The sequence below is a fragment of the Bacillus rossius genome, chromosome 8 (assembly GCF_032445375.1).
Source record: "Bacillus rossius redtenbacheri isolate Brsri chromosome 8, Brsri_v3, whole genome shotgun sequence".
NCBI lineage: Eukaryota > Metazoa > Arthropoda > Insecta > Phasmatodea > Bacillidae > Bacillus > Bacillus rossius.
The window spans coordinates 70,478,352-70,498,316 of NC_086336.1; the positions used below are offsets into that span (position 1 = coordinate 70,478,352).

Consider the following 19,965-nt stretch of genomic DNA (forward strand, 5'->3'; position numbering starts at 1 on the left):
AAAAGTAAATTATGGGAAATGGGAATGTGATTGAAAAGTGGGCGTGATAATTGTTTACAGTAAATTTCATTAAATAAAAACCTGAGGTTTCTAAATTTGGCATTCCAGGCAGTAGTGGCAAATTAGATCCAGGTGTAACTTCAGCACCTATTTGGAAATTCTTCAAGAAATTACCTGATGACACGATGCAATACACTTTTGTCCTTCTGTCCTAAAAATAGATTATAGTTCAACAGGAATGCACATGTAATACGACAACCTAAAGCTAAAATTGAGTAAGTCATTCTTTGAGAAAAATCTAGCACTGGAGCTTGCCAGCGAACATGTTGTCTCAACTGCTGGAAATATTGTCAATAACAAAATAACAAAATAACAAATGAACATGTTGAAGAATTAGTATATCTTCATGAAAATTTGCAGTAGAATAGGGAAAAAGATGTTTGTTTTTATTTCCATTTTGTGTTGCTTTTTGTGTGTCCTTATGTATCAGTATTTTTTTGTGAACTTGTGAAATCATTTGGAATGTTAATGGTTTATGAGAGACATTTTAATAGTAAATATTTTTTTCTGTATTAATTTTATTGTTGTTATTATTTTAATTTTCAAGTTGAAAGAATGTAAATATGTACAATGTTTTCGCTGTAAAGAGTTTACCCAATTTTACGTTCAATAAACATGTTAATATCTCTCAAGTTTTAAGGAAACTAACATGAGTTTCAAACATAGTTGAGCTAAATCACTGTCTCGACTCAGCTTGAGATTTTGAGTGTTGACCCACTAGTGCCGTATGATAAAAGTCTTGAATTGTTTTGTTTGTAGTTGGCGTACGACTACAAGTTCGACATTGAAGACGACCAGCACAAGATCCCGTGCAACTGCGGGGCGCCCAACTGTCGCAAGTGGATGAACTAAGCAAAGTCACTCAACATTCCTTCCTTTATTTAGTCATGTTTCCCACCAAATGAATATTTGTAACGTAAACATAGTAAAGTTTGGCTGAAAGTTTTTGTTTGTAGTAGTTACGGAATAGCGTGTACTACAGTATTTTTACACTTTTTATGATGCCAGCGCCGCTGCAGTTATTGACTTTTTTTGTAATTGTCCGTGCAAAGCATTTGCTGTTGATTTTTATTTTTGTACATATGTCTTTCCAGGATATAGTGTTGGAAAGTAGAATTAGATAAACAAATACAGTCTTTGTAATCTATTTTTTTTATGTAAAAAAATATGAACATTGAAAGTGAATTTATATGATGTACATAGCCAGTGATGCAGATATAATTTTTTTTTTAATTTATGTTTTTCAGTGATAACAGCAATCATCAGTAGTATGTAAACTTATTGTATATTGAAATGAGTCGACTATCGACTACATCGTTCATTGTGATAACTGGTCACTCCTCCGCTGACGGGGTGTGTTTGATATTATGGACCTTATCTATTTATTGCTGGAAGAACAGCGTGTAATTGTCACTCCTATCACAGTTTGTTAATATTTTGTTACCTAGTTGTTGATTGTGAGTCACTTTGCAGGGTAATATTGGAGCAGTAGTAGCTTGTACAGTCTGATGTGTGTGTGCCGGTCTGTAATGTTGGTGGCTTTGTAATATTTCTATTTTGCGCTCTCTAGGCATTTCACATAGTTGTAATTTTTGTCAGAATGTTGTCCAAGCGAAGGGACATACATAGTTATGATTTATTTTGACCTCTGGGTCATGTTGTTAAATTCTTAATCCTAGTGGGACTATTGCATATCCTTGAAGGGTTTTCCTGTTGATAAAGTTTCATTTTTCATTTCTATGCGTGATTATAGACAATATACATGTATATTTCACTTTTCGCAAAGTTATGAATACTCGGCATAGTTTCCTAAGTTGTGAAGGAAAATCAAGAAGCGCGATTATAGTATAATTTTTATCATAAGTACAAAGAGGTGTTTAGAATATTAGATATAATTTTATTGAGGTCATGCAAAAACTTAAAAATACATATTATTTATCATTGCTTAGATGTAGATTTGCATATGTATGTGTTCACATATTAATGTTTTTGTGTGAATTTGTGAATTCAATATTCATGCTGTTTGCCAAAGTAAAAAAAAACATTTGTTGATATTTGTTTTTTTTTTGTTTAGGTTGTAATTCTGTTACGTACCATTGTATGTTTTTTGTATATATTCGTGCAATAGAATAATTTTATGTTATTTATGGCCATGTTTTTGTGAGAAAGAAAAATATCTTTAATGTGTGTAGGTATGCAGATACATATATGTGACTTGTTAATGTGCATGAGGAGAGATAATGAACAGGATTAAAAGTAATTGCATAAGTGCACATCTTTCCATCAGCAGTGCAACTAATTGTTGAAACACTAACCAGTTCTACATTTAATTTTGAATCCCAATTGTGTCAACTATACTTTTAATCTGTGTTTCAGTATTTTGGGTGCCTTATGAATTTTTAAAATTTTTATTGCATATTTTGGAATTCAAACCAGTGCCTGGCAGAAAGGTAAAAATATCACACCTTGCAATAGCATTGAATTTCTTTCTTTTGTGTTACATCTTGCGGCATGGAAGCTTTTTAGCCGTAAAATAGATTGTTTGTACATTCTGATGTGCTACCGCTGTGGCAGTGACTTTCAGAGAAAGTTAGTCATGTTAGTGTTTGTCTAGTTGCATTGCTGTCAGTGTGATGTGTTTTTTTGTAAATTGAATGATTAGCGTGTTAGGCTAGCGTCAGCTTGAAGGCCCGCACGGAACTTGCAGCAAAGTTTACGCCGAACACCAACTTTGTTTCAACTCTACCGGGACAAGACTGCCTGCAGACTTTGACTATTGGATACTGCGACTTTTGCACTGTGGTCGCAGCAAAAATATTGGAAATTTGATGAAGCAAGTGTTTTACCCTTTATTTAAACTGGGGGGCGCCTTGTAGTAAGTGAATAGGTTAAATTGCACTTGGCACTTTTAAATTATGTTTGTTCACTGCATATTGTGCCATCCTTTCTCTTGGCAGTGGGGAGTATAAATAATTGTGATGAATTTTGTGTGTGGTTGTTGTCAACTTAATCCGGTCTGGCCAGCTGAATTCCAGTTTGTGCTGTTGGCATTGCTGAGCAGTCTTCGTTAAATTGGTTTCAAACGATGGTAAGAGATACGTGATTTCAAGTACATATTGACATTGACTTAACTTGTTCATGATCAAAATCCTACCTCAGAAAGTAACATCACATGTGTTTTGCCAATTTATCAACTTAATTTTTATTTGGACTTGTTCAAATCATTTTTAGTGATTTGTCAGTACTCAAAGTCTTGTGGCATTTATGCTGCCTTAAATTTATTTAGTGTGTGTATTTTTTTCAGGAGTCATAAAAATGTTTTGGCTGTTCATCGTTTGATTATTGGGAAATTCCATGAGTCACAGTGCATTTTTAAAGAGGTGTGTGAGTGTGTGTGTGTGTGTGTAATTAGCAGCTACAGTTTCAAGTGCTTCTTCTCGTGATATTTCCGAGGATTGTTCAAAGTGTTCAGCAACTTTTACCAACAGATGAGTATTTTTTTAGTTCTGTGTCATTGTCTAAAATCACACAATATTGATTGTACATTTCATGCATTTTAACAAAAAAATAATTTTAAAAAAACTTGTGTCTTTTTTCATCACCCGTCTTTTTTTTTATAGTTAACCATATCCTTGCTCAAAAACTTTGTCGCAGCACGGAAGTCCTTTCGTGGCCCGGAAGGACATGGTAAACTGTTCTGTCGTCTTCCAGATTGACTTCGCGGAAGTTGCGAAGAAGTGGCTTGCCATCTAAATTTTGCAGCTCCCTAAACATGGCCACCTGAAACAAACACATTCCTCAGAGCTCTAAACACGGCCACCTGCAACGAGCATGTTCCTTGGACCATTAAACACTGTCACCTGAAATTAACACTTTCTTCAAAGCTCAACAAGGCCACTTAAAACGTTTTCTCAGAGCTCTAAAGATGGCCACCAAAACCTTTTATTACTTATTTAGCACTGGGTATGAGACATGTTTCATTTCAGGGGACCTGGGTTTGAATTGTGGGCTGTTAACCTTGCTTGGATTTCCCTAAAATTGCTTGAATCAAATGCTGGGATGTTGCCTGAATGAGACACTGGCTCATTCTTTAATTCTTGATCTGTGTGGCTTGTGCTCATCTCTGGTGGTCTCGCAGCCAACAACATACTATAAAAATTCACTGTGTTCAGCGGGGAAGCCTTCATTTCACAGACGAGAGAGCCGCACCCGAAGTTCCCCGAAGGTTGCTTAGTAAATAAATATTTAATATGTAAGCTATCCAGGGCCAGGAAACCGTTTACATGATTTCGCAGTATCTTTAATGTAGCTATCCTAACCAAATCAACCGTCCACAATGTTTTAAAAGTATTTATAATGTAGCTGACCTAACCTAATTGACCATTAGTTATCACGAGTTGTCCAGAATAAAAATAAAAACCCGGAAGATGCACGATCGGGCGTTTGGCTCTCCCGTCTGCTGTGAAAAGAAGAAGGCTTCCCGTGTTCGGCAGTGGATGTTGTCTTTTGGAAAACATGGGGGTTACCGGTAGTGCGTTTCCCCTGGCCTGTGCATCGCGTAGCTGCTCCAGTGCAGGGTCTCGCGGGCAGAGTGATCAGCATGAAGGGTGTGTAAAGCCCGGTAAGGTACTTCCCCCTGCAGTAGTGCAGTGGCGCTCACCTGCTCCGGGGATATGCCGGTGGGCTCGCGGCACACCAGCCACAGCACGGCGTGCCGGCAGTGGAGCGTGTCGGTGCTGCCCCAGTACAGGAAGTAGTCCTCGGAGAACTGGCGGGCCAGGAACCGGGACAGCGGCTGGGGCTCGAGGTGCACCGACGAGTGGGGGTTCTGCACCTTCCCCAGCAGCTGCGTGATCCTCTCCAGGTTGGTGTTGGGCTGCTCCTGGAGCTGACACACGCGCCCGCTCATCTGCGGTCACTGTCGCTGTGAGGGACAGTTCAGCGCTCCCCCCCTCCCTCCCTTCCCAACACACACACACAACTAAAAATAACTAGAGCTATGAAAAAAAGTTAACTTTTCAAGACTTTACAATTTGTTAAAATAGTCTTAAGTTGATATTACATACTTATCCATATTTCTGACTCCTCGTTTAGCTGGGAGGTATTTCATACCTATCATTCAAAAACCTTTAGTCATCTTCCCCTCCCCCCCCCCCTTTCCAAAAAAAAAAAAAAACCTTTTCTCAAAAAATTCAAACTTAATTCATAAAAAAAAAATTAAAAAATACTACGGTGCACTGTGTTGTTTATTTGAAAAATGGAACAGTTTCTATTCGCTTTGGGCACTTGAAGATCTGTGCTGTGTGCTAGTTGTGCTGGAATGGGAACACTTTCTATGCAGTTAATGCACAAAAGGGACACTTAACAAGGTTTATGGCAGATTTTTATTTAGTAATCATTATTAATTGTAACTCTCGGTTCACCCAGGTAATGTCACGTGCACGGCAGAGTGTTTCTGCTGCTAGCAGTGGTCACCAGTGCCTCGGTAGGGGCAACACATCCGGTCCGGGAGACAGATTTTCTACAAGCAAAAATTTCTTGACTCGGCTGAGAATCAAATCCACTAGCCAAGAGCTCCAACAGTTAGGATTTCTGATGTACTGTAATAGTGCATCATCAAAATGAGTTCTTACTAAACATTCTTTTGTTTCTGTAAGGGTGCCTCGAAGCTGAAAAGCTGTCCTCTGGCCCAAATCAGCCTCTTCAACTTTTTTTTTTGTTTCAACACAAATTTCACCACTGACCTTGAACAGGAACACCAACACGCAAAGCCCATCTGGTTCCTTCAGTGCTGCCTCTTGCGTCAAGTATCTGCTTTTGAAATGCATCACGTGCATTTCCATGGGCATTCTGTGGGAAAGAGAACTTCCTGTCAGTTATACTTTAGATATTAAAATTAAGTAGCGAGAGTTGGAATGCACAGAAGGTACGGTTGCACTCAATAATTAAAATGGGCATGTGCGGTGGTGATGTTTTGAGCACTCTTGTAGTTTCCAGCTATACAAACTAAACAGAGAGAAAAAAGACATTTGTTATTTAGCGAACATTAGTCCTGCTAATGGAAAATTCTAAATTTTGAAGTGTAACTTTTTAACTGCCGGTAGGGTAAGATGAGGAAAAAACATCATCAAACCGTAACGAAAGTGCGTGACGAAAATTATAAGTAGGTAACGAACAGATTGCAGCAGCTAAGTGGGGCCAGTCAGTGAAAATATAAAATCAATATCGACTGGAAAATAAGACACTTGGGCATGCAGCAAGATTTTGCGATGAGGAATTTAATAAAAAAATACAGACTTAATAAAACACATTGAATGCTTTCACGATTACATCTAGCTCTGCATTCGTGCGTTTGGTGGCAGAGACCCCACTAGATCACAGCTGTCATCCGCCACGAGGCGGCAACTCCTGACTGCAGGCCGTTACAGTTCACATCAAGCAACACAGGAACACCACATGTCAACTTTCTTAAAAAAATTATAATCTGTTACTAGAGATGTATGAATTTTTTCTTCTTAAACTTATCTAACAAAGTACGTACTTAATGAGTTCTTGGACAAAAAAATTAACAAAAGATTTATATTTTAAATGTTTAAAGTAATAAATTTTCAGCTCAACTACGGCATGAAAAAAATATGAGACTTTGCCGTTCTACATTTTTTTTTAGTTCAGTAATCCATTAAAAATACTTTCACATTTGGAAAAATTCTGAAAATGCTCAATATGTTATTCAAAGTTTTTTAAGACATAAGCAATGCTCCCGTATTTATTTTGTAAAAATTTCAAGCTACTATCCATATTTGTGGCTTGACATGATGTAGTGTCTTGGCCAATATATTAGCGTGCGTTACAATCCAGCATTTGCCCAGCTGAAAGTAATACTTTTTTTTTTCCCCTCGGGATTGAAAATGACTTGATTATATAAGGTTTAGTGTCTCATCGTTGATTTCACTAGAGATGGATGAGTTGTGTTGGGGTTGCCCTCTGCTGCTAGATGATGTGGCAAGCCAAACAACCTGGTGCTGAGCTTGGTGAAAGCATAACATGCTAAGCTTGCTATAAGCATAACATACTAAGCTGTAAGCAACCTTGGTTCAAGTTATTTTTTGTCATCCGGCTGTGTCTGTTACAACACTAGTCCAGTCAAATGAGGATTTTTTGCTGCATTAAATCACGTACATAGTTCCAAAAGCTTCAGGAATGTGTTGGGGGGGGAGGTCCCGTGAACAACGCATAATAAAGTCCTATTGGTTTTCTGGTGCCGCAACTTTTTTTTTTTGGGGGGGGGGATGCTCAAAGGTACCTATTTTCAGTTTTTTGCGCATATTTCGAAAACAGTGCATCACACAAACAATTTTATACTTTTCCCTACAAATACGTATGTTCACATTTATCTGTATAATGTTACCATCTCCAAGAAATGAGCCGGCGAAAATGGAAAATTTGTTGAAAAACTTGTAGCGCCTCACATATTTTTTTGTCACACATTCCCTTCCAACATTTCCCCCCTTCCATTTGACAGGAATCTCGTGAGAAAGAAAGTCGTACTGTGAGGGGCCAATGCGGTTACGGGGGGGAGGGGGGGGGAGTGCATGGAATAGCCCTGAGGCCTACCCTGGAAAATATTAAAAATAAACTCTCACAAACAACTATCGTAAGCCTATAAGGAGCTTCAATTCCAATGATTGTTTTCCTATTTCATCTAAATAATTTTTTGATATTCTTACCCGATAAATTACGGTCGGGTTAGTATCTATGAAACATGCATTCACCAACACTTTAAACTACAAGTTAATTACAAAATTTCCTTTTCCCTTAATGTTCCTATTTTTTAACAATTCACCAGCAGGGACGTAACTGGACTAGTTTCCGACCGAAGCAAGAACTCATGTTGGCGCCCTGATTCTTTTTTTCTAAACCAACCAACCAAACCAAACCAAACCAAAGCATAATCCCTAAAACACCTCATATCGCCACAACATGTTAATGCCGGTATTTCCAAATATTGTTGGCAAATAAATACTGTTTGGACTTGCAAATATTGTGTGTAATTTAGTGTATAGTGTTTGAAACATTTGAATTTTGAACTTCCCGCGCTGCTCGCCAGCAGCGCCAAGTTTTTCAAGTTTGGCTGCCTCCGAGGCGGGCAGGGGCGTAGCCATGGGGGGGGGGTTAGGGGTTTAAACCCCCCCCCCCCCCCCTTAGCACCAAATCTTTAATTAATTTCTTATACATCACTCAAACAAATTTCATATTAAAATTAACCAAAATTTTACCATTACAATATTTAAATTTAAGTACCGAAAACTGCTAAAATAGCACTATTTTACAACCTTAAAATCCAAATTTTCCCGGGGGAGGACCCCCGGACCCCCTGCTTTAATACGGGGGGCCCATGCTTCTTAACACCCCCCATACACAAATCCTGGCTACGCCACTGGAGGCGGGTAGCCCTGCAAGCTTCCGGCAACGAAGCAACAGTCGTTGTTGAACCATCATGGCGGGTTAAGTTGTGCTGTCGCGAACGCTTGCTGCCAGTCGAGTTGTACGCGAGTGAATCTTATTAATTGTCTCGTATTTATTTGGATTTTACAGTCTCTTTAACGTCTCTAGACAAAACAAATACATTTGTTTGCAGTCGCATCCCATATGTGGATAGGAATCCTTCTTTTCACAGACGAGAGAGCCAAACACCCGATTGTGCATCTTCGGTTTTTTTTTTTGTTCATTGTAAATAAAAATGGCGGTGTTGATATAAAGATACTAATGGTCAATTAGGTTAGGTTAGCTACATTATAAATACTTTAAAACATTGTGGACGGTTGATTTGGTTAGGATAGCTACATAAAAGATACGGAAAAAACTTCGGGTTTTGGCTCTCTAGTCTGTGAAAAGAAGGCTTCCCTGGAAGCTTCGTAGTCCTATAGCCTCGCGATCACATATCCTTGAAGACTCGCAATCGCATAGTCTCGTAACCTCATGGCTCGTAGTCTGCATTGGAGCCTCGTAGACTTAAAGCTACGTAAGCAAGCAGCCTAGTGCAAAGAAACATCAGTTTCTGAATGCTCGACGAGATGCACGTGTGTGTGTGTTGCAGCACTGCGACACTGGAGGCAGGGGCACTGGCGAGGAGGGGGGGGGGGGGGGTGGTCTGACCTGTGTCCGTCCACCAGGTGCTCGCTCCCCTCGCGGTCCGAGGCGCCCCAGTGGAAGTGCAGCTGCGAGAACACGTAGGAGCGCAGCAGCGGGCCGCCCGACAGGAAGCAGCGCTCCTGCATCCACCGCCCGCTCACGATCGCTGCAGCACACACTCTCACTCTCACCCTCACTTCCTGGCCACTCCCGGGTGTCATTCAGGCACACACCACACTCTCACTCTCGCATGCATTAATAGTGTAGGAGAATGCAGGAGATTCTGAAATTCTGGAAATCATTGTCCATGGATAGGGCCATGCATATTTTGCGAAAAGAATCCTCGATTAGCTGAAAGTTAAAACACTGTTAACATCGTCAGGATTTCGTGATTGGATGACTTTCTTTCAGGTACATGACGATTTTTTTACAACTCCAATCACAGTGATTCATCGCGGAAGTAAACGCGTCCTGAGTGGCCCGGTCAAATAAGGCAACGACTCCTCTCGCAGATGGCCGCCAATCACAAGGAAGAAGCCGCTGGTGTGCTTATACCTTGTTGCAGTCTAATAGGCGTTCAGATTTATTCGCAAAAATTGCCTGCCCCTATCCATGGAACACAAAATAGCTTTATTTTATATCAATTTAAAAAAATGTCTTCATGAAAAATTGCAGATGCAAAAAATATTTCAAATGAAACCTAGCCAAATTAATTGAGTTAAAATTTCGAAAAATAATTATTTGACTCAATAATAATTTCAATTTTTTTTTTTCATTTAAAAATTAATCCCTGTTGGTGAAATAGAAGGTAAAAGTTCTGGATTGTCGAGGCTCTCCCCAGACGCGTGGCGACAGTTGGGCGGCCGCGCTCACCCGTTATGCCCGTGTTGGTGATCTTCATCTTCTTGGGCACCAGGTCGTAGTTGTGCCACTGGAGTCTCGGCAGGGCTATGGCCTTCATCTTCTGCAGCCGCAGGTCTATCGGCGAGGGCTTGCAGCCGTCTATCGCCGCCAGGCGCGCTACGGTTATCACGTTCACCTTCGGCTCGCCTCCCGTGTCTTCGGCCGCCTCTGGAACACCAGCCGCCCTCACTGTACACAGTGCTGTACACATTCACCTGCGAGTCACCGCCAGTGTCTCCGGCTATCTCTGGAACACCAGCCGCCCTCACAGTACACAGTGCTGTACACATTCACCTGCGAGTCACCGCCAGTGTCTTCGGCCGCCTCTGGAACACCAGCCGCCCTCACTGTACACAGTGCTGTACACATTCACCTGCGAGTCACCGCCAGTGTCTCCGGCTATCTCTGGAACACCAGCCGCCCTCACTGTACACAGTGCTGTACACATTCACCTGCGAGTCACCGCCAGTGTCTCCGGCTATCTCTGGAACACCAGCCGCCCTCACTGTACACAGTGCTGTACACATTCACCTGCGAGTCACCGCCAGTGTCTTCGGCCGCCTCTGGAACACCAGCCGCCCTCACTGTACACAGTGCTGTACACATTCACCTGCGAGTCACCGCCAGTGTCTCCGACTATCTCTGGAACACCAGCCGCCCTCACTGTACACAGTGCTGTACACATTCACCTGCGAGTCACCGCCAGTGTCTCCGGCTATCTCTGGAACACCAGCCGCCCTCACTGTACACAGTGCTGTACACATTCACCTGCGAGTCACCGCCAGTGTCTTCGGCCGCCTCTGGAACACCAGCCGCCCTCACTGTACACAGTGCAGTACACATTCACCTGCAAATCACCGCCAGTGTCTCCGGCTATCTCTGGAACACCAGCCGCCCTCACTGTACACAGTGCTGTACACATTCACCTGCGAGTCACCGCCAGTGTCTCCGGCTATCTCTGGAGCACCAGCCGCCCTCACTGTACACAGTGCTGTACACATTCACCTGCGAGTCACCGCCAGTATCTCCGGCTATCTCTGGAACACCAGCCGCCCTCACTGTACACAGTGCTGTACACATTCACCTGCGAGTCACCGCCAGTGTCTCCGGCTATCTCTGGAGCACCAGCCGCCCTCACTGTACACAGTGCTGTACACATTCACCTGCGAGTCACCGCCAGTGTCTCCGGCTATCTCTGGAACACCAGCCGCCCTCACTGTACACAGTGCTGTACACATTCACCTGCGAGTCACCGCCAGTGTCTCCGGCTATCTCTGGAGCACCAGCCGCCCTCACTGTACACAGTGCTGTACACATTCACCTGCGAGTCACCGCCAGTATCTCCGGCTATCTCTGGAACACCAGCCGCCCTCACTGTACACAGTGCTGTACACATTCACCTGCGAGTCACCGCCAGTGTCTCCGGCTATCTCTGGAGCACCAGCCGCCCTCACTGTACACAGTGCTGTACACATTCACCTGCGAGTCACCGCCAGTGTCTCCGGCTATCTCTGGAACACCAGCCGCCCTCACTGTACACAGTGCTGTACACATTCACGTGCAAGTCACCGCCAGTGTCTCCGGCTATCTCTGGAACACCAGCCGCCCTCACTGTACACAGTGCTGTACACATTCACCTGCGAGTCACCGCCAGTGTCTCCGGCTATCTCTGGAACACCAGCCGCCCTCACTGTACACAGTGCTGTACACATTCACCTGCGAGTCACCGCCAGTGTCTTCGGCCGCCTCTGGAACACCAGCCGCCCTCACTGTACACAGTGCTGTACACATTCACCTGCGAGTCACCGCCAGTGTCTCCGGCTATCTCTGGAACACCAGCCGCCCTCACTGTACACAGTGCTGTACACATTCACCTGCGAGTCACCGCCAGTGTCTCCGGCTATCTCTGGAGCACCAGCCGCCCTCACTGTACACAGTGCTGTACACATTCACCTGCGAGTCACCGCCAGTATCTCCGGCTATCTCTGGAACACCAGCCGCCCTCACTGTACACAGTGCTGTACACATTCACCTGCGAGTCACCGCCAGTATCTCCGGCTATCTCTGGAGCACCAGCCGCCCTCAATGTACACAGTGCTGTACACATTCACCTGCGAGTCACCGCCAGTGTCTCCGGCTATCTCTGGAGCACCAGCCGCCCTCACTGTACACAGTGCTGTACACATTCACCTGCGAGTCACCGCCAGTGTCTCCGGCTATCTCTGGAACACCAGCCGCCCTCACTGTACACAGTGCTGTACACATTCACCTGCGAGTCACCGCCAGTGTCTCCGGCTATCTCTGGAACACCAGCCGCCCTCACTGTACACAGTGCTGTACACATTCACCTGCGAGTCACCGCCAGTCTCTCCGGCTATCTCTGGAGCACCAGCCGCCCTCACTGTACACAGTGCTGTACACATTCACCTGCGAGTCACCGCCAGTGTCTCCGGCTATCTCTGGAACACCAGCCGCCCTCACTGTACACAGTGCTGTACACATTCACCTGCGAGTCACCGCCAGTGTCTCCGGCTATCTCTGGAAAACCAGCCGCCCTCACTGTACACAGTGCTGTACACATTCACCTGCGAGTCACCGCCAGTGTCTCCGGCTATCTCTGGAACACCAGCCGCCCTCACTGTACACATTCACCTGCGAGTCACCGCCAGTGTCTCCGGCTATCTCTGGAGCACCAGCCGCCCTCACTGTACACAGTGCTGTACACATTCACCTGCGAGTCACCGCCAGTGACTCCGGCTATCTCTGGAACACCAGCCGCCCTCACTGTACACAGTGCTGTACACATTCACCTGCGAGTCACCGCCAGTGTCTCCGGCTATCTCTGGATCACCAGCCGCCCTCACTGTTCACAGTGCTGTACACATTCACCTGGGAGTCACCGCCAGTGTCTCCGGCTATCTCTGGAGCACCAGCCGCCCTCACTGTACACAGTGCTGTACACATTCACCTGCGAGTCACCGCCAGTGTCTCCGGCTATCTCTGGAACACCAGCCGCCCTCACTGTACACAGTGCTGTACACATTCACGTGCGAGTCACCGCCAGTGTCTCCGGCTATCTCTGGAGCACCAGCCGCCCTCTCTGTACACAGTGCTGTACACATTCACCTGCGAGTCACCGCCAGTGTCTCCGGCTATCTCTGGAACACCAGCCGCCCTCACTGTACACAGTGCTGTACACATTCACCTGCGAGTCACCGCCAGTGTCTCCGGCTATCTATGGAACACCAGCCGCCCTCACTGTACACAGTGCTGTACACATTCACGTGCGAGTCACCGCCAGTGTCTCCGGCTATCTCTGGAACACCAGCCGCCCTCACTGTACACAGTGCTGTACACATTCACCTGGGAGTCACCGCCAGTGTCTACGGCTATCTCTGGAGCACCAGCCGCCCTCACTGTACACAGTGCTGTACACATTCACCTGCGAGTCACCGCCAGTGTCTCCGGCTATCTCTGGAACACCAGCCGCCCTCACAGTACACAGTGCTGTACACATTCACCTGGGAGTCACCGCCAGTGTCTCCGGCTATCTCTGGAGCACCAGCCGCCCTCACTGTACACAGTGCTGTACACATTCACCTGCGAGTCACCGCCAGTGTCTCCGGCTATCTCTGGAACACCAGCCGCCCTCACTGTACACAGTGCTGTACACATTCACCTGCGAGTCACCGCCAGTGTCTCCGGCTATCTCTGGAACACCAGCCGCCCTCACTGTACACAGTGCTGTACACATTCACGTGCGAGTCACCGCCAGTGTCTCCGGCTATCTCTGGAACACCAGCCGCCCTCACTGTACACAGTGCTGTACACATTCACCTGGGAGTCACCGCCAGTGTCTACGGCTATCTCTGGAGCACCAGCCGCCCTCACTGTACACAGTGCTGTACACATTCACCTGCGAGTCACCGCCAGTGTCTCCGGCTATCTCTGGAACACCAGCCGCCCTCACTGTACACAGTGCTGTACACATTCACGTGCGAGTCACCGCCAGTGTCTCCGGCTATCTCTGGAACACCAGCCGCTCTCACTGTACACAGTGCTGTACACATTCACCTGGGAGTCACCGCCAGTGTCTACGGCTATCTCTGGAACACCAGCCGCCCTCACTGTACACAGTGCTGTACACATTCACCTGCGAGTCACCGCCAGTGTCTACGGCTATCTATGGAACACCAGCCGCCCTCACTGTACACAGTGCTGTACACATTCACCTGCGAGTCACCGCCAGTGTCTACGGCTATCTCTGGAACACCAGCCGCCCTCACTGTACACAGTGCTGTACACATTCACCTGCGAGTCACCGCCAGTGTCTCCGGCTATCTCTGGAACACCAGCCGCCCTCACTGTACACAGTGCTGTACACATTCACCTGCGAGTCACCGCCAGTATCTCCGGCTATCTCTGGAACACCAGCCGCCCTCACTGTACACAGTGCTGTACACATTCACCTGCGAGTCACCGCCAGTGTCTCCGGCTATCTCTGGAGCACCAGCCGCCCTCACTGTACACAGTGCTGTACACATTCACCTGCGAGTCACCGCCAGTGACTCCGGCTATCTCTGGAACACCAGCCGCCCTCACTGTACACAGTGCTGTACACATTCACCTGCGAGTCACCGCCAGTGTCTCCGGCTATCTCTGGAACACCAGCCGCCCTCACTGTACACAGTGCTGTACACATTCACCTGCGGGTCACCGCCAGTGTCTCCGGCTATCTCTGGAGCACCAGCCGCCCTCACTGTACACAGTGCTGTACACATTCACTTGCGAGTCACCGCCAGTGTCTCCGGCTATCTCTGGAACACCAGCCGCCCTCACTGTACACAGTGCTGTACACATTCACCTGCGAGTCACCGCCAGTATCTCCGGCTATCTCTGGAGCACCAGCCGCCCTCACTGTACACAGTGCTGTACACATTCACCTGCGAGTCACCGCCAGTGTCTACGGCTATCTCTGGAGCACCAGCCGCCCTCACTGTACACAGTGCTGTACACATTCACCTGCGAGTCACCGCCAGTGTCTCCGGCTATCTCTGGAGCTCTAGCCGCCCTCACTGTACACAGTGCTGTACACATTCACCTGCGAGTCACCGCCAGTGTCTCCGGCTATCTCTGGAGCACCAGCCGCCCTCACTGTACACAGTGCTGTACACATTCACCTGCGAGTCACCGCCAGTGTCTCCGGCTATCTCTGGAGCACCAGCCGCCCTCACTGTACACAGTGCTGTACACATTCACCTGCGAGTCACCGCCAGTGTCTCCGGCTATCTCTGGAGCACCAGCCGCCCTCACTGTACACAGTGCTGTACACATTCACCTGCGAGTCACCGCCAGTGTCTCCGGCTATCTCTGGAGCACCAGCCGCCCTCACTGTACACAGTGCTGTACACATTCACCTGCGAGTCACCGCCAGTTTCTCCGGCTATCTCTGGAACACCAGCCGAGTATACTGGCTCTGGATTCTGGGTGCCGACCGCCGTCTTCAAAATTGTTGTCGTGGCAGACACTTCTGATGACCTTTGACCTTGACCTTTAAAATTTGGCCTAGCATTGGCAAAATTTTGCAAGCATTAAATTCAATACATCCGAAATGAACGAAAAGGGTTGATCTTTGAAACAAATTTCACTTTTAAAATAAATTATTTTGAAAATTCACAAATATGCATATTTGAATTTGAATATAATTTCATAAAGTCATATGTTGCGAATGTAAGAAATAATTTTTAAAATATTTATTATTTAAATTCTACTCTACTACACAACAGATGCAAAAGGTAGCAATCTATAAGCATTCAGTTCTGCATTTCCTTGAATTGAATTATACTCAGCTCAGATCGGTTTACCGAAGACAGCGACCAGCCGGATCCTTTCCCCTACACAGTCTTTTTCTTCCCAACAGAGTTTCTCGACGCTGAATTAAACAGACTGCTTCACTTCATCGGAATTTTAAATGGGAGTAGGCCTATTCACTGGCTTGAAAGTGCACATCTTCAGTTGGTCCTCGAACGGATATGGTTTACCTTACTAGTACACAGTCCAACCACACGTTATAATTTAAAGATCCATGCGTTGAACTTCATCGGTAAGTTGATTGTTTATGTTCGGATAGATTTTGTCAAGAAAAGTACAAATGTCGATCAAACACTGTGATGAAGCTCTGAGAGCAAAATTATTCAAACGACACATATAAATAAATTATCCTTCTCATGCTTGTGTTAATGATTGCTACTAGTATAGGGATTGTCCATTAATCACGTGAGGCTCGAAAAGGGGGGGGGGGGGGTGTCGGGAAAAATCACGAAATATCACAAGGGGGGAGGGGGGGGGTGTATAGAGATATCACGTGTATTTATTTTTTCGCGCGATTTCTACTAAACCGAAAAGCGACGCGTGACCTTGACTCGCCGTAGCCAGGCAACAATATCCCCGCCCGCCGCAACATGAACCACCCGGCTCGGCTTGCCAGTCGCCAGTAAGGCTGTGATTTTGGCGCCGAATACATGCGTAAATCACATATAAGCCTTTCCTTTATTAGTTTTATGCCAGTGAGAATAAACCTGCAACCTTAATGTGTGTCTGGACATTTTTATCACTGTGCTTAATTTTCCAGAATGAAATTAGATTATACCTATATTTAAAGATAATATTCTGAAATTTTTAAAAATATTTTGTACCAAAAAATATGGGGGGGGGGGGGGGGTAGTCTGAAACCTCACCACAAATCACTATGGGGGAGGGGGTGTTAAAAATTTGCTAAAAAAACATCACGTGATTAATGGACGACCCCATAGTGATGATTTTAAAGACTATGAGGCTGGTATTAAAACAGAATACTTTAGTGATCTAAAAAAAAAATTATAATAGCAAACATGCAAGGAAGATGACAGCAGCAGAAGAGTTCAATTACATATCATGGTGAGATTCTAAAATATTGGTCGACAGGTCAAGACTTCTACTTGCTTCGCAAAATGAAAATTCATCACAAAAGAAACACGGATTATAGGTACTTCATGAACTAAGAGGTGTGGGCTACATACAGTGAATGACTTGTTAGATGCAATCGGCCAATCAAAATTGTACCTAGCGAAAACGGAAATGACATCCGTTTCCGTCTCAACGATTATTCAAAACAGCGATGAGCACGTGGCCGATTAAAGAGGTTAAAATAGTTAATTAACTAAAATAATGTTAGTATGAATGTCATATGTGAAAACATTTTATATGTAAAAATGAAATAATGTTTTTATAGCGTTAACGAACATTATTGTAATTTAAATTTATTCATGTTAAAAAAATTAAAAAAAAGCACAAACGTAATAAGTTTTTAAAAAATCAATCCAGTACTGAGATTCATTATTTAATTTCAAAATTGAGAAAAAATTGAAACGTTTTGAGAGAGCTCAGACCAAAAATAAACTTTGATAGTTGATACAACGTTTAACATATTTGAGGTTATCTGTCAAACTATATTTGACGGAGGAAACTGGAAGCCATTTTCCGTCCAATACTTCCTCTCCAACTATATGGTCAAACATGTTGGAGGCGAATATTTGACAGTGTGGCGGGAGTTAATGCTAGTCCCGCACGAGTGAGGTCCACAAGGGACAACTAGGCGCTTCCACTGAGCGCGTCTTCGCCCTTATGGCTTACGAGACCTCACCTGCAGCGACATGCGACAGTGGGCTTTAAGCGCGCACGTTTCTGCTGCGACAGATCACAAAAAAATAATGTTTCTATAAGTTTAGAGTCAATGCAAAGGCAACGGGAAAATAACTATTAGGGAAAAGAAAAAGGGGGGAGGGGGAGAAGGGCTAGAAAAAATTATTCGGTGGTGAACGACCACAGGCCCAAATGAAAACAGGGAATAAAACAAACAAGTGAAGCTGTGTTACCAGCCATAGAAGACCGCGTGTTGTTGCTGTCGCCCATTGCAGCCGAGCGCCTGCGCCGTGGAGTCCGTGATCACCAGTTCCCGACCAGCAGCGTCTGCGGAGAGAGGAGACAAGTGGCAGTGACACTGATGTGACAGTGACAGTGAGGTGGCAGTGGCAGTGACACCTATGTGGCAGTGTGACAGTGAGCTGGAAGTGACACCTATGTGGCAGTGACACTGATGTGACAGGGACAGTGAGGTGGCAGTGGCAGTGACACCTATGTGGCAGTGACACTGATGTGACAGGGACAGTGAGGTGGCAGTGGCAGTGACACTTATGTGGCAGTAGCACCGATGTGACAATGTGACAGTGACAGTGAGGTGGCAGTAAAGTGACACCTATGTGGCTGTGGCAGTGACACCGATGTGACAGTGACACTGATGTGACAATGACACCGATGTGACAGTGACAGTGACACTGATGTGACAGGGCATGAAGCTTTTTGAGGCTCTGTTTCACAAGACTAAATTTTTATTTCATTTTCTTGTCATTAGAATTATTTTAGGTTTTTTTCCCCTGTATATTAATTCTAATAGTTCCCTTGGATTTGTTTTGAATCACAAATTTTGAGACAAAATATTTACTGAACGTTATTTTGGAACTGTGAAAGGTCACAGCTATGATCACGCGCGTGACTCTTCACTGTTGTCAAGCCGGAGTCGTGACACGACACGACACGACACGACACGACACGACAGGACAGGCCCGTCGCGCTCAGCAGCCAATGAAACACAAGGTCACAGTGACGTCAACACGACAGAATACACGCCCCGACGACCAGCAAGAAGTTTATTCTATTTCTAATTTCGTCGTGTCGTGCTGCACGACGGAAAGCAAAGCAGAAAACTTACTGAACTAAACCTCAAAAATATTTACCTTCTTGGTGAATCTTTATGCCGAAAACCAAAATTTCGTTTTACTTTTGGGTACACTTTTACATTATTACGTGTTTTTTTTTTTCAGCTTGGCTAACAGCGGAAATACTTTCTGTCCCTTATCAACATATCTGTAGCTTGCTTCCTTGTACCTAAAATATCTCACTTTGTGTAATAGACGACTAAATGATACATTGTAATGTACTTCAGTTATCAACATGAAATGAAAGATTCCTATACTGTTTTTTTGGCGCATTATATACTGCAATTTATGGGCAAATTTGGTTTGGAATGATTTGCCGACAGCCATATTAGAGTTTGTCGTGTTAATGTTGTGGTATCATGACTCAACGTTATAAACTCTGTCGTGCTGGAACGCAGTACGACGCCTAATAGCGTTCGTCGTTACACTGTGACTCCAGATATACGCAATTATTACATTGGCTCTCTGAATTCACAGTCTCGTACCCACATATATACATATATATACTGAACTAATGATCGTGTGAGTGAATTTGTGAACGACAGTATCACAATAATTTATTATTCTTTTTAAGACAATATTTTTATAAGGGGTATGTCAGTACTAAAATTAAATGTTATTTAGTGGATAAAAAAAATCAGTAATTGTGATTTGTAATATTTTTGTAATGTTTGATTGCTAGATGTTACTTATATGGCTACCCTTGATTAAACCACTAACTTGAGTGTGGAAGCTTTGATGAGCCAAACAGTGAATGAAATGCCTGCCCGACATAACCACACACAATAAGGTTACGTTGTTTATGAACGTGTGCGTAGCCCCAGTGGATGGCCTAGCGTTGCTCACCACAGTCACACACGAAAACATTGCATGAAGTTGGAATTCGTATTTGAATACTTACAGCCTAACCACATACTTGCAATTTGTCTCTAATTGTTCTCATTCTCGAGAAAAAAAACTGCTTGCTTGCAAAAAAAAACTGAATATGTAAATATTTTTTTCCCGTTCATAGAGGAAACACAAATCATGCTTTTAACTGCATCAGGAAAATGGGACA

The 19,965-nt window shown here is 44.7% G+C and overlaps 2 protein-coding genes across 3 annotated transcripts in view; one reads left to right on the top strand and one right to left on the bottom strand.

Annotated features, from left to right (window-relative positions):
* LOC134535240 (histone-lysine N-methyltransferase 2D-like) overlaps window positions 1-2,201 on the top strand; it is a 155,848-nt gene extending 153,647 nt beyond the window's left edge. Inside the window, 1 exon segment of the mRNA XM_063374310.1 lies at window positions 820-2,201. Coding sequence (XP_063230380.1) covers window positions 820-912 — 93 coding nt within the window. The 3' untranslated portion in view covers window positions 913-2,201.
* On the bottom strand, window positions 1,937-19,965 carry LOC134535239 (carbonic anhydrase 13-like). Of its 2 annotated transcripts, none has more exons than XM_063374309.1 (7): window positions 19,825-19,961; window positions 18,009-18,102; window positions 10,066-10,263; window positions 9,217-9,358; window positions 5,805-5,910; window positions 4,721-4,948; window positions 1,937-3,840 (listed from the first exon to the last, which is right to left on the bottom strand). In XM_063374309.1, exons 2-7 carry the CDS (start codon window positions 18,043-18,045, stop codon window positions 3,697-3,699), a joined length of 855 nt encoding a protein of 284 aa, XP_063230379.1. In that variant the 5' UTR covers window positions 18,046-18,102; window positions 19,825-19,961; the 3' UTR covers window positions 1,937-3,696. The 2 variants fall into 2 exon arrangements, with proteins under 2 accessions (XP_063230379.1, XP_063230377.1); XM_063374307.1 differs by having other exon boundaries at window positions 3,292-3,840; window positions 19,810-19,965.